General features: G+C 35.6%; 1 protein-coding gene across 7 annotated transcripts in view; it reads right to left on the bottom strand.

The window, feature by feature from the left end:
- Positions 1 to 16,980, bottom strand: part of CFAP20DC (CFAP20 domain containing) — a 66,554-nt gene that overhangs the window by 41,365 nt on the left and 8,209 nt on the right. For 6 of the 7 annotated variants that reach the window (XR_007628707.1, XM_050313163.1, XM_050313162.1 and 3 more), the window contains exons 6-8: positions 5,973 to 6,087; positions 4,365 to 4,521; positions 623 to 781 (exon numbers count right to left, since the gene is read on the bottom strand). Coding sequence is in view for 6 of the 7 variants with exons in the window: in XM_050313163.1 (XP_050169120.1) it covers positions 623 to 781; positions 4,365 to 4,521; positions 5,973 to 6,087 (431 nt within the window). In the remaining variant the exon portion in view is untranslated. The remainder of the gene's footprint in view (positions 1 to 622; positions 782 to 4,364; positions 4,522 to 5,972; positions 6,088 to 16,980) is intronic. The other variant, XM_050313166.1, reaches the window with a different exon arrangement.

Here is a 16,980-nt window from a genome sequence, read left to right as displayed (position 1 = left end):
AGAAAAAAACCACTTTTGAGGTCTCCTGTTGTTAGCTTTCAGCTGGAGCAGTAATTTAAAATTTAATCCTCTCTTTTCTTTCTCTTAGCTTTTACCCAAGTCAATAGTTTGTATCTTAGCACATGACTGCTCAGCTTCTTTAATAAATCTCTTCTATGCAATGCTGCCAAAATCTGAATTATATGGTTTATTATCTTGTAGCTTACGGAAACATTCGAATAACTCTGAGACACCAATAATATAAGATCTCCTATTTCAGAGTATAAGCTGAGGAGACTGCATGGTCATATTGTCAGAACAGTTTCATTTATGTGAACAAAAGTTTAAAAAGTTTATGTGAACAAGAGTTTAAAAAGAAGTGTACCAACTTCACTGTACAATGCTTCAATGTACATTCAGATGACATATCTCAAATACAGTTATAAACCCCACACCTGAATTAGAATTGTTCAGACTGCACATAGATCTCAAAGTACAAAACAGGTCTACGTGCTCATGGCACTGCAGCTCTGCAAGAGTTGTCACATTTTATTTTAAGACACTGGAACTTTTACAAAAAAAATCCATTGTTGTACACATACAGCAAAGATCGTATTCACAGTATTTTAATACAACAGGATACCTGTTTCTTGTAGTGGATATGCCCTACATTTTATTTCTGGCTTGTGAATTTTTGTTAGGTTCAGCAGTTGAGTAACTTGTGGCACATCCGTATTTAGCCGGCAGGTTCGAGGAATAACATCTGTGGGATCACGAGGCACAGAAGGAACAACGCTTGTAACTAGAATCAAAAAACATGGGCTTCACTCACATGACACTATGGAATTAAATTCAACTTACATTATTCGGTAGATTACACATACTTTAGTTCACATGGCTATAGCAATTTAATAGATTACAGTAATATGAAAAATTTGCTGTAATTGTTCACTTTTAAGACCATAAGCATGTAAATTTTAAAATTATATTGTGTAAATATTTTTGGTCAAAAATTTTGAATGATTTAAAGTAATATACACTAGTGGCTGGAAGAGTAAATCAACTTCTTTGAAATCAACTTCTGATTTCTCAAATGCACAAGCAAAACAGAATCAGAAAGTACATTTTTAAAAAATTTTTATTACAACTCAGCTTTAATTGTAACGCTGATATAGTGATTTTTATATAAAATGAACACCTGAAAATGGTATTTATACCAGTGGTACTGAAGTAGCAAAAGGAGAAGTGCCATATACGCAAATAAAGAATTTCACAAGCTTTAATTTCAAAATTTGGACACCATTACACTTCCATAATAAACTAAAAAGCTGTCAGCCTATGTATTCATGTGACACCAGGCACTAGTAGAATGTGATCTATCTCTGCTTTCCCTTTGATAACCAATATACACTGAGTTTATGAAAGCTATTCTCTTTGAAGAAAGGAATCCATGTCAGAATCATTCTTGATGTTATGATGCCAATTCCTTCCAAATTTTAGAAGACTTGAATACAGTAAGGAAATGAATATTAGCCCATTTTCCAAGGATAAGAAAAGGAAAACATAACCCAAAAGCCAAACTTGAATAATGGATTGAGTATTGAGATACTAATAAAAAAATTCAAGTGTTCCATGTTGTGCTTCAGTAGTGGATGTATTTTTTCAACCACTTTTTTTGCCCAGCCAGTACATTATTTATCACTGTTGGACAATACTTAGTGATAAAAACCCCATATAGAATTTTGAGATTACTATGGAAACCAGAAACTAGGTATAGATCAAGCTTGTATACCTCAGTATTGTGGGGCAGAGAAGATGAATTATTTCCTCTTCTATCTCAATGATCTCATATAGAAATAATTTCTAAGTATAAATGGTTTCTCCTTTGCATTTCCCATCATTTTTAAGAATACAAAGCATACTGTAAACTTGTGGCTTAAAAAAAATAACACACACACACTTTGAAATCACTGCTTCTACCACCAAGGAGGTGCTAGAAGCAAAGAACTCAACCTTGTCCTGGTTTCTGCTGGGATAATTTTCTTCCTAGTAGCTGGTACAGTTTGGATTTGGATTTGGGATGAGAAATGTTGTTTTAGTTGTTGCTCAGGAGTGTTTACACTAAGACAAGGAGACAAGGACTTTTCAGCTTCCCATGCTGCCCTGCCAGCAAGGAGGCTGGGAGTGCACAAGGAGCTGGGAGGGGACACAGCAGTGACAGCTGACCCCAAATGACCCAGGGGATACTCCAGACCATATGGCAATGTGCTCAGCACATCAACTAGAGGGAAAGCTGACTGAGGGGGCTGCTGCTGCTGAACAATTGTTTTTCATTTGTATAATTTGTTTTTCTTGGGATTTATTTCTCTTCCCCCCCCAATACAATTTATTATTATAATATTTCAATTATTAAACTGTTTGTATCTCAACCCATGACTTTTCCTACTTTTACCCTTCTACTTCAAGTAGAAGGCGAGTGAGCAGCTGTGTGGTGCTTAGTTGATGGCTGGGGCTTAAGCATGACAACTCTCATTACAAATTGCAATGTCATTGCATTCAGTGGAGCTCAACCAACTGGTCCAGCTGTCTGAGAGGGCAAATGCTTTATCAAATAGTGATTGTTATCTGAAACTTAATTAATAATAAAAAACCCCATACTATTTTTTTTTTCTGCAATTGGGTATGAAGTGTAGAATCATTTAAATTCAGCCAAACCTTCAGCTGCAATGTAAGTTTAAGAAGGGTCTAGAGAACAAGACCAGAGGAGAAGGTGAGGGAACAGGGGTTGTTCAACATTCAGAAAAGGCTGAGGGGAGACCTTATCGCTTGCAGTGAGGTAGGTGTTGGTCTCTTCTCCCAGGTAACAAGAACAGGACAAGAAGAAATGGCCTCAAGTTGTTCCAGGGGAGGTTTAGATTGGATATTAGGAACAATTTGTTCACTGAAAGGGTTGTCAAGCACTGGAACGGGCTGCTCAGGGCAGTGCTGAAGTCACTATCCCTGGATTTCGCTCTCAGAGACATGGGTTAGTGGTGGCAGTGCTGGGTTAATGGTTGGGCTCAATGATCTTAAGGGTCTTCTCCAACCTGAACAATTCTATGATCCTATGAATTGCCTGGCTGAGGAAATACATAAATATACAGAAAATACTAATGCCCACCAGCTGTGTAATAATCATAGAATTGATAATGAAGTAATTAGAAGTACAATATTTTACTATGCACACAGTTTATTAAAGCTGTCTACTCATTATGCTAACTACATTTTAGACTTTTGGAACTCATTTAGAACATTTAAGCACATTTCAAAAACTGTTTAGAATGGAAGAGAGAAAACAATGCACCAATGGAATTAAATTAAATTAATGCCAGTGAGACCTCTAACTGCAGTTTCCTGCTGAGAATTTACCAAATTCTCTCTGCAGACATTTTTTAAATTATTTTTTCCCCCAGCATTACCTACAAGAAATCAGAGGAGTAATCACAAGGATTGCTTATTCTCCCCTATTGGTTTAGGGTTTCCAAATGGAAGATGTATTTTGTTACATTTACAATACTGCTGGCTATCCCTCCTTCTCAAACCAGAACCCTTTTTTCAGATATGTTCTTTAAAAGCCACAAAATGAAAATGTGAATGAAATTGAAGCTGAACTACACCTAGGGTGCTTTTAAAATAAGAAAGTGCCAGCTGTGCTTTTGCAATTCCTTCTCTATTACTGCAAATACCAGTGAGGAATGAAGTTCTCTCCCTTGGAAAAGGATGATTCAGGATTATGATTGTAGTATGGAGACTGGTAAACTTTGACCAATATCCTGCTCTAATACAAAAAAAAATCATTTCTCAGCTCACCACCAACATTATTTTCCTGGTAAACAAGGACACATTAGAATAAATGGACATAAGATCAGAGGTGTTTATGATAGTTTCATAGCTCTGTTTCATATAATATCATTTTGTAACAGTTTTGTCCTGGATTATTTAAAGAAGAAATTTTTCATCATCTGCTAATGTCCAAAATTAAGAAAACAAACAGCAAATGTTGCTAAGTTTTAAGTATTTCTCTTTCCTTTCAGACACTCTCTTCTTGGCAAAACCTGCTTTCTATCAGCATAAGATACCCTTATTAAAACAAGCTCTCTACTTGATAAATCTTACCTGAATTTGTTCAATATAATACTTCCAAGGAATTCAATGTTTAAAACAGAGGAGTACACACATATTTAATTAGTTGCCTAAAGTCTGCCACTGGTAGATTTAATATGCTGTGCTACCACCTTAATTTCCCCGAAATCATATAACCTTTCAAATTACCAATCTGATGAAAAAGAAGCCTTTGATTTTATGTGAACAGTTATGATTAGGAGTAGATAGTAATTAAAACACACCATTTTCCTCAGCTGTATCTTGTGGCTTGGATTTTAAAGTGAAGATCTTTCTTAGCTTACAGTTAGCTGAAATAATAATTCCATCCAAAGACTGGAAGACAGCTCCTCTGAATATTTCACTGGTGAATGCTACCAAGTCAATACACATATTGCACCACTAGAAAAGAGAAAAAATACTCTTTAGTGAAATCCCAACACAAATCACTGCAGCAGAGTATGAGTGTATAGTTCTTTACAAACAGAGTGTCAACGGAGTATTAGATTCTCACAGGCTGTGATTCATGATGCATAACATTTTGATATCAAAGTAAGATATCGCTGTATTTGCATTTTGAACAATTACTTTGACAGATAAGGACATAAAAACAGATAAGGACATATGACCTAGTGACTGCCAGCCCAAGGGAGTTCAGCACAGCATATCCACAATATGTTTTGCAGCTAACTTGTAAGAAAGTATATTTGTTGAAGGATTTCTTGGGGGGAAGAGGAATTGTTATTCAGAATTATTTCATAATTTAGAGTTACTGCAGTTCAAGTTCAAGATTCTTTGATGATTTCGTTCTGAGATTCATAACAAAAGGACCTCTCCATAATTTGCATCCCTTCCATAATGAAATTATACGGTAAATTTCTAGTTTGGACAAGACTGCAACGTATCAGAACATCTTCAAACTACTACTTTTTTATAATTAGTGTTATCCCTTCATGGTAATACCTTTCCAAAAGGAAAATCAGATAATGACAATTGCCTAGATTGCTAAAGATCCTACTTAAATACCTGTTTTAATTCTCATTAGATGGCTATTTGGTTCACGAAACACTGTTACAACACTAACATCAATGTGCTACACTCTCCTGCACTATTCAGAGGTTTTTGTAAAATATTCTCTCTCATGTCTAGCCTTAAATTCTCAGCTGCTTAGTATACCATTTGTTATCTAGTTCTCTTGGTGCAGATGTATATTTTAAAATACTTGAAATCTAACTATTCTCATATCAAATTTATTTTCTGAAGCAGTATTTGAGACTTCAGTCCTCACATGGCTATGTGGTAACCATCAGGTTTTGTATCCTGGCAGCTATTACCATATGTTGTGGCTGGGCATGGGAAAGGAGGACACGGAGAAGATGATTATTGTTTTATTTTCATTAGTTTGACATATGCTTTGTTATATTTATGCCAGAATTGGGAAGAACCTGAAGAATGTGAGAGCAGCCATCCGCTACAATCTACCTGCAGCTCCAGAGAATGCAATCCAAGGTCACTACAGGAGAAGGGACATGTGAACAGGAGCCCTATGATGAAAAAGTATCAGGGACACAGACCATTTTACAAAGGCTGAATCGACAGGAGAGAGAAACACATCACAAAGAGCATTACTCTTGGGAAAGGGGAATGAATTCCTAATATAAGAAGAAGGATAGAGTAGTATTAAGTAGTTCTGCTGCCATCTGGTCGAGGGGACACACACACGTGTCTTGAATCAGTAGGAACTGAGTTCTAAATCAAACCATAATTTCAACAAGTCTATAAACATACATAAAACATTTCTGATTAAAAAGCATGCTCAACCAGAGCGCGAGGAATATTCCCAAGGCACCTACTATTTTGCGCTTGATCATAAACAGAGGAATTTTTGCATGCAGAGAGGTTACAGACAACTCCTTGTGGACTGTTGACAAATACAATCTTCTTTTAATATTGCCTAAATCAGTTATCCTATAAAAGAAAAGGCAGGAGAGAATAGAACAGATCTTTGTCAATTCAATAATCCAGTATCTTTGGGAAATCACAAAAAATCCATTCATATGCAGAACTTTTATGTCAGTGATACAAATATGGAATTTAAGAATTACTTCTTTTACAAGATGAGTAATGAGATTTCTTTCTCCAATTCAAATTTGGTGGCTATAGCCCTGCGTATATAAAATCACTTTACATGCAAATTTTATTTCAGCAGTCTACACTCTGCTAGATTTCCACAGCCCTTCAGACTATGAAAGAATTCAATTTGTTTGAACTGAGAACCCAGTAGCCTTTAATAATCACGCATTCTTTGGCCCCTTAAACTTGTCTTATCTTGGGGCCTGCTAACTAGAAAAACATTATTTTCTTTCTTTTCCTAAAAATGCCTCTGTCACTTTACATAGACTCTTTGTCAGCTTAAAGGTAAACACAATACATTGCTTGTCTATTTTACTTCCTGAGGACATATCTTCAAATGTGAATTATAATGCAGAAGTTTATTGCTCACTATTCAGGTCATCTCACAAAGACACCAAGGACTCTGAATTTGAACATTTCTAATAAATTCAGACCACAGCCATGATCACAAAAAAAAATTAGGTTTCCTTTCAAATGATAAACAGGGTCATTTTCATGTTCTGTTTACTTCAAGTCTTGTAAGTAGCTGTACTGATTTTGGATGGGATACAGTTAAATTCCTTCAGAGCAGCTTGCACAGGGCTATGCTTTGGATTTGTGCTGGAAACGGGGTTGATAACTCAGGGGTGTTTTCATTACTGCTGGTCAGGGCGTACACGGAGTCCAGGCCTTTTCTGCTCCTCACCCCACCACAGCAGTGAGGAGGCTGGGAGGGGGTCAAGAAGGTGGGAAAGGACATAGCTGGGACAGCTGATCCCAACTGATCCAAGGGATATTCCAGACCATATGGTGTCATGCTCAGCAATATGAACTGTGGGGAAAAAGGAAAGGGGGAAGTTCAGAGTTACGCTGTCTTCCCAAGTAGCCATTACACATGATGAAACCCTGAGTTCCTGGAGGTGGCTGAGCATCTGCCTGCCCGTGGGAAGAAGAAGATGCCTTGATTAGATTTGGTTGCATGTGGAGGTTTTGCTCTAACTCTTAAACTGTCTTTATCTCAACCCACGACTTTTTGCACCTTTACCCTTGTATATTCTCTCTCCAATCCCACTGCAGGAGGAGTGAGAGCAGCTGTGTGAGGCTCAGCTGCCTGCTGGGGTTAAATCACAACAGCAGCACAACCTTGACATCCCCCAACAATCCTACATTATTACTCAAGAGCACAGATAAAACTTTAAAGGCTGAAATCTGGGAAAATATGCTTAATGTATGGGGAAACAATGATTAATTTACCTATTATTTTTGAACAAGCCTATTTCTAACAGATGGGTATTTCTCTGTAATTAGCCACCCCTCCGAGAAGATGACAAAAAAGTACAATAAACAACTTTTTGTCACTACTTAGGGTTGTTAAAAGTAATTACTCATTATCACTATTCAGATGCTGGGTTTTACTTTAAAATTGTGAGGCGGCACTGTAGACTTGTTTTTTAAACTTTTAAACAATTTTTCATTAGTTAAGGACTACTTGTAGCTCAACTAATGAGATGTTGTCACCCGAAATTTGCAGATAAACACTCAAACATTCTTAGGTTTCCTTAGGTCAACCTAGGAAGGCATTAACTCTGAGCAAGTTACATACTTCAGCTGATTATGGCAATTTGAGAGTTCAACCAAGGACAGTACATACATACATACATGCAAGTATGTAAACATGAAAAGTTTCTACTAGTACAGCAATAAAAACACAGAAGCACCTTCTTGTTCCTCCATAGTCATAAGAACATCATGCAAAGCAAACTGTTCACCAGCTTTCCAGAACTTACTGATTCTTTCCTCTCCCTTGTAGACAAATCCGATCTTTAATCTATTCATGCTCCTAACATGGATGGGCAAATCAAACCAAACTGGAAGAACCTATTAGCTGTTTCATTCTGAAAGACTAGCAGTTCCTCTTATAAATCACAAACACTTCAAAAGCAGAAATTTCCCTACTGTGCCAAGGAAAGAACATGATATCCTGACCATTGCTGTTGTTTGACATAACAGATTCCAGTACCAGCTGCATATATATTTATGAATGGACAAATTATACCATCAAGTCCTTGAAAAGTGCTTTCATCAGAAGACCTCTAAGTGTCTTACAATCCTGGGGCTTGATCTTACTTTTGAAGAAATTTAAGCAAGATGCAAAATAATTCATGTAAGATCACCAAGTTGGCCACACAGCTAAACCTGTGCCCGTGGTCAAGGCTTAGTTCCATCCATCACTTTGCTTCCCATATCGCTTTTGGTGAAAAAACCAAAATGTATGGATGTAGTTTTTGGGAACTCTCCACTCTAAATCTTGATGTTCTGAAGTGCTAAGAAATTGATGCACCAAAGAACTCCAAAGTATTGGAGAAGTGGTTGCCTGAAACTCCCTAAATTTCCTGGTTACATGTAGAGCAATTGTGCTGAGGAACCAGGTAGTTGCAGTAATCTGAGTGCTGAAAAACAAATAAAAATACTGAAACTCAAACTGGTAACTCAAATCCAATAGCAAATGTTGCTTTAAACGATGCTATGACAGAGCAGTGGGAGCCTGAAATTAAGTCCTGCATATCTCCAAACAACTGGCAATAAATACATAAGTTCACTTCATAATATTAGTTCAATATGCTTAAATTGTATTATTTATTTGTTATAGGAATAGATTTATCTCTCTCCCTACTTTAAAAAAGTAGGTACTGTAGTTACAGAAAGGCCATTGGTAAATCTACAGCTCAGTTACATTCCAAAATGTAACACTGAACACATTCACTAAGATAAAAATACATACATTTATATCAGACTCTATCATATAAGTCTAAAATAAGAGTTTTTTATGATGATATATGTGCAAGAAAGAAGGGGAATACCTTAGATACATGCCTATAAACACACCTAAAGAAACATGATTTATTTCAAATAATACTTTTGAAACAATAAAAATATTTATATTCCACGGGCAAAAGTACATGAAACATTTGAAGAGGCAAAATTGAAGAAAGAAGGGGGACTTAAATTTCTGCAAAATAATTTATTTCCTAAAAGAAGAAAGATAATTATATTAGAGTTAGTGTTACTTGCAAACTTTCAAGTTACATTGCTTATTGGAAAACAAAAATACATCAAGAGTCTGAAGAAACACTTTTCTGAAATAATTCAGACAACGGGAGTTAGAACATTAGATCCCTCAGCTGTAAAATGACTCGAGTGCTTCTGGTGAAACTCAACTTTTTCTTTTTTTTCCTACTATCCAAGAGCAGAACCTACGTTAAACCTACAAAGGCAAAAAAGATCTGCAGCACACATCTTGATTTTCAAAAAATCTATATGGGAGTTAATGTATTTTTATTATGTCTGTGCTTGAGTATTTATATCTAAGGGTCAGACATATGATAGAAAAGTAATGAGACCATGCTGAGAAAAATGAGGTAGTCAACAAGAAAATCAACCTCATTTATAATAATATTCCTGTGATCAGCAGGTGCATAACTCTTCTAGCTATGGTCATTAACTGCATTCACTTCACACTTAACATCTACATTTGCAAACCATTTGAAAGTAAAATTACCTTCCAATTCAATTTTCAATTTTATTTTATATCTTCAACTTTGATTGACTATTCTCCTCACAATGGTAACTATAGTGAGATTGCAAGCAAATGGTAGCAGCTACCCAAGAGTACAGATAAACTCATCTTCTCAGATTGGCTATTCACTTTGCTTCTGTATGTATAATAATTTATAACCATTTGTTAATGTTCAATTCAAGGCTTAAAATGAACTTAGAAAAAGAAATGACACTTGACTGTTGAAAGGACACTTCATTTATCAGGCTCACCTGTTCTTTAAGTGAAAGTGGTTTTCCCCTTATAAATGACTTAACCTGGAAGTTTACCAAACATGAAAGTAGGTATTTCCTCGATGTTGCAAAGCTAAGAGCAACTCCCATACAATTTAATATTAACACAAATCTCTTTGTATCCTGGTCAAAATCCAGACAGAATCCTCTGCTAAAGCTTCACTATTAGTGTATTAGTGCATTAGTACTTAGCAACTGCAGTGCCATTTTCTCCATAATAAGCACATAGATCTTATCATCACCATCTCCATTTTAAAGTAAAATAAAGTAATAGCAATTGTCAGCTGATTTGCTATGCTTTCATATTCTAAAATTTCCTTATTCAGGAGTACCCTTTACTACACATATGTTTTGTTTTATGCACTACTTGTAAATTGGTCTCGTAGGAGATACCACATTACTGAAGTGGCTGCCTGATCATCTGAAATCCAGAGCACTGTATTCAGCCCTCATAATACCAGACTTAGTTATGTTGAAAATGAATAAAATCTCTATAAAATTAGAGATCTGGAAGATTGATATGTCACATAGACCTGGAGAACAAGTTGTTTTGTGTACTGGAATTTCCTGTTGGTAGTGGTTTTCTGGAGAGAATGAAGAGAAAAACTCCACAAAGTCCCCTTAATCAGTATCCATAAAGAGGGAGTAATATAGGTGGCAAACCCAAGAATCATCAAATCTGGTAGTTACAATAGAAGAACTTTCAAAAAATGAACAATCATGCAGAACTGGTGACCTCTCCCTACTTGACATACTTGCAATCAATCATCCAAATAAAAGAATGACCTGATCAAGGTCATTCACTGATCATTCACTGATCAAGAATACTTTACTTTGAAAGTTTAATTACTCTTAGAGCCTCATATGGTTCAAAATATCATTCTGGAAGTGTTCACTTCATAACGTATATTTTAGAAATTTCTATCAATACTTTAATACCCTTGGTTTTGAAATGAGCTCATCTTTGTCTTATTTTGAAGTACTCAGCAAATTCTATTTTAGGGCACAGTGGTATGTTCCTCTAAAACAAGGCTAACTGTGCCAAATCATTTAGAAAACTGTAATTTCCAAAAACAGTTTTTTATTTTTCAGTACAAGGTACTCTAATTAGTATTAATATGTGGGAAGTTTAGTGCCGACTTCTTTTCAAGAATCTAAAGAAATTACCTCTATAATGCAGTTATTTATGCCTGCAGTTAGTTCTTTTGGCTCTTTTATTTAGTTTATCGGCTATTATTCTTTTTGCTTTGTTATTGTTTCCATGAATGTCTCTACTCTAAAGAGACAATCTCTCCTTTCAGGTTTACAAAGACAAAGGAAAGGTTACATTCGCACCTGCAAATGTAACGGTTCCCTCGGGGACAGCCGGATTTCTCATATTTAAACCATTTATTCTAATTAGTAAGAATTGTTAAGAAGTCTGCACTTTAAAAAGACAAAACAAAGTTGCTAACAAAATTTACTTAATTTGGTATATGAAAATCCTGACTAACAAACCCTATCAATATATAAAAATATAAACAGGAGTCAATTTACTCCCCGTTATTTACACTGATCCACCAACCAAAATATACATAACTTGTACATTTCTTCTCCCTAAAGTTCTAGAAGATGGTAATTTATTCTGTAATATCACCAGGACATCATCTCACACCATGATAAGATTTATTCTATCAGTATAATTAATATTACCATTATTAGTATAATTAAAAGTATATTAGCATTTATTTTATTAGTATCTCCATTTTTGCTCCAATCCCTTTTTGAAAGTAATACAGAGAATGAAAGCTTCTCAGTGTCAGAACAGCAAGAGAAATGGTTTTGCCTACCAATTTACAATAAACTAAAATATCTAAATGTTAGTGGCAAGATTTAGGAATGGATTATCAGCTGTACTGAGCTCATTGGGAAAGCCTGAGTGAATGATCTGACTGAAAAGAATGCAAGGAATCATCTATCTAAATATTGACCACTTGTAATTTTTTTTTCCTTAAAAGGATCATACCCAGTTAAGGAAGAATAGAGTTATGGAACAGTCTCCAACTTTCCAATTTAAATTTAAAGTTTTCACAGGATCTACTTCTATATATTTGTATTATGGAGCATGTACTGCTATGTGCATTTAGCTGTCTGCTTAACTAACTACTCTTTGGTGATGAGTGTCACAGGACAGCCTGTAGGCATCTGGTCAGATCATGTCATCTTCATCAATCTCTGCACATCCCAGCATGTCCCTCCACAAAAGTAAGCTGAAATGTAGACAGCTGCACCTCCTAACAAGAATGAATCTCAAACCAGATGAAACTTGGAGGTATTACTCCCAAATTTTGTTTGTGAATAAATTGAAGTGTTAACGTAGTCTCCAAAATGGTAACTGCACAAATCTGTATGGAGGCAGCTGCTGCATAAAGCTGGAAACCCAACACCTTGTGCTCCTCACTAATTCTGTTCTTACATATGATCACTGGGGTTGCATGTCACATCACAGCCCTGCCAGCAGTATTCTCTATTGGCTAACAATCCTTCTTACCTTTTTGAACTAAAGTACAATTGACCGACACTGTGCACAGACAGGGTACACATTCAAATAGAGAAAGAAATGCTGCTGGAAAAGAGAGATCCTCCTCAAGTGGTGTGCACACCTATGGACTCAGGAAAGGCAGAGAAAAGAACGATTCCATGAAAATCCAGATGGTCTAAAGACGTACTGGAGAAAGATGAACTGATAATTAAACTGTTAAGAGGCACTCAAAGAACTAAATATTTTAGGTAGTAGTCAGAATTCTGTCTTGATAATCTTGGAGGAAAGAGACCAAGAAGTACAGACTCCTGAAGAAGGTCCAGGGCCAAGGAAAAAAGATTCCTTCAACAAGCAGAAAGTAAATTTGGATGTGCGCAAGTTCCAGAAGAGAAGATCAACAGTGCAAAAGCCTTCCTCCACACTTGACGTTTTATATTGATTAATTCAATGATCAATGAAATTATTGATATAAGATGACTATAAACAGTTTTATAGTTGTGGAAGCAAAGAAACTCATCAGATGTGAGAAATTAGAAATAGTTACAAAAAAAAGGATAACAAATTTGTCCTGACTAGGGGGAAAGAAGATACTTGTCTTCTTTCAGACCAAGTGTCTAATTTAAATAGCAACATAATTTTAAGCTAGGACTATGGATTTTATTATCAGTTCTGTAAAATTGCATGAAACTTTTATTTTTTACATGTGGAAGCAGGACAACCTGTTCACCTTTATACCTTTTTTTTGGATACTTGTTTCCTAAATTACCACCCAGGCTGTGCTTGTACTCTAGTCAAAGTGATGACTGAAGTTATTAAAAAATGTTTACTTTCAAATATATGAGTTAATCTTCAAAAATGATGGGATTTAACAAACTCTAACACTCTTCTGTATTTCACTCCTGCTTCACAAAAAATTCAAGGAACAAGTGTCATGCCACTAAACACCAGAATCTCTCCAGCTAAATCTATTCAATAGAGTTTACCTCCGGCTCTATCTGAAATCTTCAAATACTGTCAGACATACGTGATAGAATTAGCATCTATGTCTTCCTTCAAATCTAAAGAGGTTGGTCTAAGTTTTGCAAGACTAACCAAGATTCATATTTTTATTGTTCTGTATCTGAAAAGACGCTGGGTCTTTGGGTTAACATGAATAATTTATGGTATCTCTGTCAGCAAAGCTGAAATGATGACTGATTATGATAGCATCTAATTCACATAAATTCAAGCTGTTACGGTATCTATGAATAAATTAGCTATGCATATAAAACCTAGTATGTTGTGGTTATTAAAAATCTCAATGTAATAAACTTACATTTATAGAAACAACTGTTTGAAAACAGGAAATATGGTACAAAAATATAGATTCTACTGCACTGCTCACAAGCCTTGCAATAAAATTTCTTATCAACAAAGCACAACTACTTTAGGAACACAGACATTTTTAACCCCTTTTTCTCTACAGATTCCTCTATCCATAACCAGATAAACTTCAGGAGAGCTTGAAACTCTCACAGAGTTCGCATTAATTCAGAATGTAACAAGGGCTGATGCCTTCTGGAGCTGGCAAAAGCTAGTGGCAAGCAAAGATAATTTGATTATGAACAGTGGGATACTAACTGAGCAAACCTGTTGACACACACTTGGCCAGTTGAACAAAAGGTTGAAACACTATGAAGAATTCAGAGACATAGATTCCATTAAAATGAATGAGCAACCATGCTGTGACCCTCAGAACATGGTCCATAAGGTACTGAGTAATTCTAGGAAGTGGCAACACAGCAGAGCCTCATGGCATGTTAGTATCAAGCACCAAGTCTGGGATTGGGAAGCAGGACTCTGACTGGGAAGCAGTTTTCACGGACAACGGGTATTTTTGCTGTGCAAGTTTTCACATCACAGAGTCGAGGGGATCTTATATGAGATCTCAAACCTCCCCAGCGTTACAAATTATGCCACATGTGATTTATAGCTGTTTACCAACCCAAGATTTAAAGCAGTTGGAAGCACCATGAACTGGCCACCAGTGAGAGTGGCAGCATGACTTCAGAGCTGACTCACAGGGGTCAGTGAGTACCACACCTGGTTTTGTCACTAATGTTGTCAGATCACTTCAGTTTCACCATACTTTGTTGTTACTACCTGCTGTCCTGTCTGGATGCCCAAATGCAAAACTGGTAAATTCTCTTTTTTTTCATACAAAATACTCTCTCTCTAAACTGGCCTCAATTCAGTGATAGGATAAAACATCAAATATTAAATCTGTATTATCAGCACACACTAGCTTGATAATCAACGAAACTATACTTGATCAACCATAAGATTTTAAAATTTACTACCATTCCTATTTTTAACACTTCATATGTTTAAAAGTATCATACATTGAGTTAACAAACTAGTTTTAATATATTTTCAAAATACATTGACAAATATTATTCTCATATCTTGCATAAGAGAACTGGGAGAAAAAAGGCTGAGCAGCCTACAGGGACTAAGGCAGACTAGATAATATTTCAGTGCATAACCAGAAATTGAGTGCCTGATCCTTGTTCATACATCACACCAGTCTATGGTGGGGTTTTTTTTTTTCAGGCTGTGGTACAATTTCAAGGTCTGTCCTCTCAGATCAATAGATCTAACCATTTGCTGTAAAACTTATTAAAACAAGTTTCTCAGTCTTGGGTATTCTGTAATACTCAAGACTGAGAAAAAACATATCAGAAATAAAGTATGACAATGACTGGCATTACAGTGGTTTAAGAAGAACAAATGTTCATTTGCTTGTCAAAATGCTGAGCAGAACTGCCAACAACCACATGTTCTATATATTGGGAATTAAAGCAAGAATGGCAACACAAGCCAGATGCTGTTTTCTATTACACACAAATATTTTTTCAAACATTGAGTTACCTTTGCTTTTTCAGAAAGGTAAAAAAATCCATAATACTGATGATTTAACAACTGGCTGCTGCATTTAGAGCAGACAGCTATATTCAGCATTACTAATAGCTTTGCTATTATTTGCTCCAAAGAGGCTGCATAAATTACACGCACTCTACCTTAGTTGTGATTTTATTATGCTTCACCAAATTCTGCATCCACAATCTATTTCACACATTTTTTAGGCAGATCAATACACTGATTGTTAATGTGGTGATATTCACCTAATTATGCCACCTAACAAAGTATCTAAAATTCTACTTAAATTTCTTCCAAAGAAAAGATAAGCCAGCTAATGTAAACAGTAGTTTGCACATTCAGTATTTATGACAGGAATCTTGCATGACTGGTTGATAGCAGCAAGTTAGAAGGTTTATCTCATCTGATGGCAGCAGTGATGGATGGCCTTGAAGGAATTCTTGTTTGCTGACCAGATCAATCACTGAACAGAATGCAAAAAAGGATGAGGCTCAAATATCAATTCCATCTCTGTGCAGAATATGGGAGCAAGAAATGTAACAGAAAGCATCATATGCAGCTACTACAAAACTTGCCAGAATGTTTTTTACATAAAATAAATTTCATGGCTTAGTATCCTATCAATTTTCACTTGAAGCTGCTCAAAGATTCAGGAGTAAGTAGCCAGGTTATGTAACAAACCAACTTTGAACATTAAACTCTGGGAGGGAACAACATAATCAACATTCTGTACACAAACAAGCAAGAGATTTCTTTCAAAACATCTGAAAAGAAAGGAACTGAATGGCAGTCACATGAAGCAAGGACTTGTTTTCATTATTTACTGGATTATCATTAGACTGCTAGGATAAAATAATATACCATCTATCCTGCAAGTCTTGAAGGACCTTATAGGTACAGCAATAAATTACAGTTGATTTCAAATACAAAACTTAGTAATAAAACTATTTTTAAAGATGTTTTATTAACTTTTTCAAATAGTTGCATTAAGTGGGGAACAATTGAGATTATACTTTTAAGATATTTATTATATATATGTAAGATGTATATAAGACAGATATACATTCAAAATAACTGGAGCAACCTAAAAAATTAATGAACTTATGGAATCATCAAGGTAAGGATGACTTTATTATAACACAAGTAATGAAACATCAATTCTTTTGTAAAAAGTATATGGAAATATATTAAGTGGGATTACTTCATCTCCACAGACATTGAAATCACTGCACATAAGAAAAGAAGAGAAAATTGGGATTTGTACCAGGTCATTAAATCTATGTCCTCTGCCTAGAGAATGCCCATGAGGAGTAAATCTGTCTTGCTTCCTGTTTACTGAAGGACATGTCCTGTTTGTTTTGTCCCTTTTCATGCAAACTTACAGAAAGACAAACAAAAATAAAATCCTTCTTTGACTTTACACAGCTTAATTTCATATCATTCAACCCATCTTTTCTTGC

This window comes from Myiozetetes cayanensis, unplaced genomic scaffold (genome assembly GCF_022539395.1).
Source record: "Myiozetetes cayanensis isolate MyiCay16 unplaced genomic scaffold, myiCay2020 scf18, whole genome shotgun sequence".
Taxonomy (NCBI): domain Eukaryota; kingdom Metazoa; phylum Chordata; class Aves; order Passeriformes; family Tyrannidae; genus Myiozetetes; species Myiozetetes cayanensis.
Note: the sequence above shows the minus strand (reverse complement) of the source record. Positions and strands in the feature narration are given on the sequence as shown.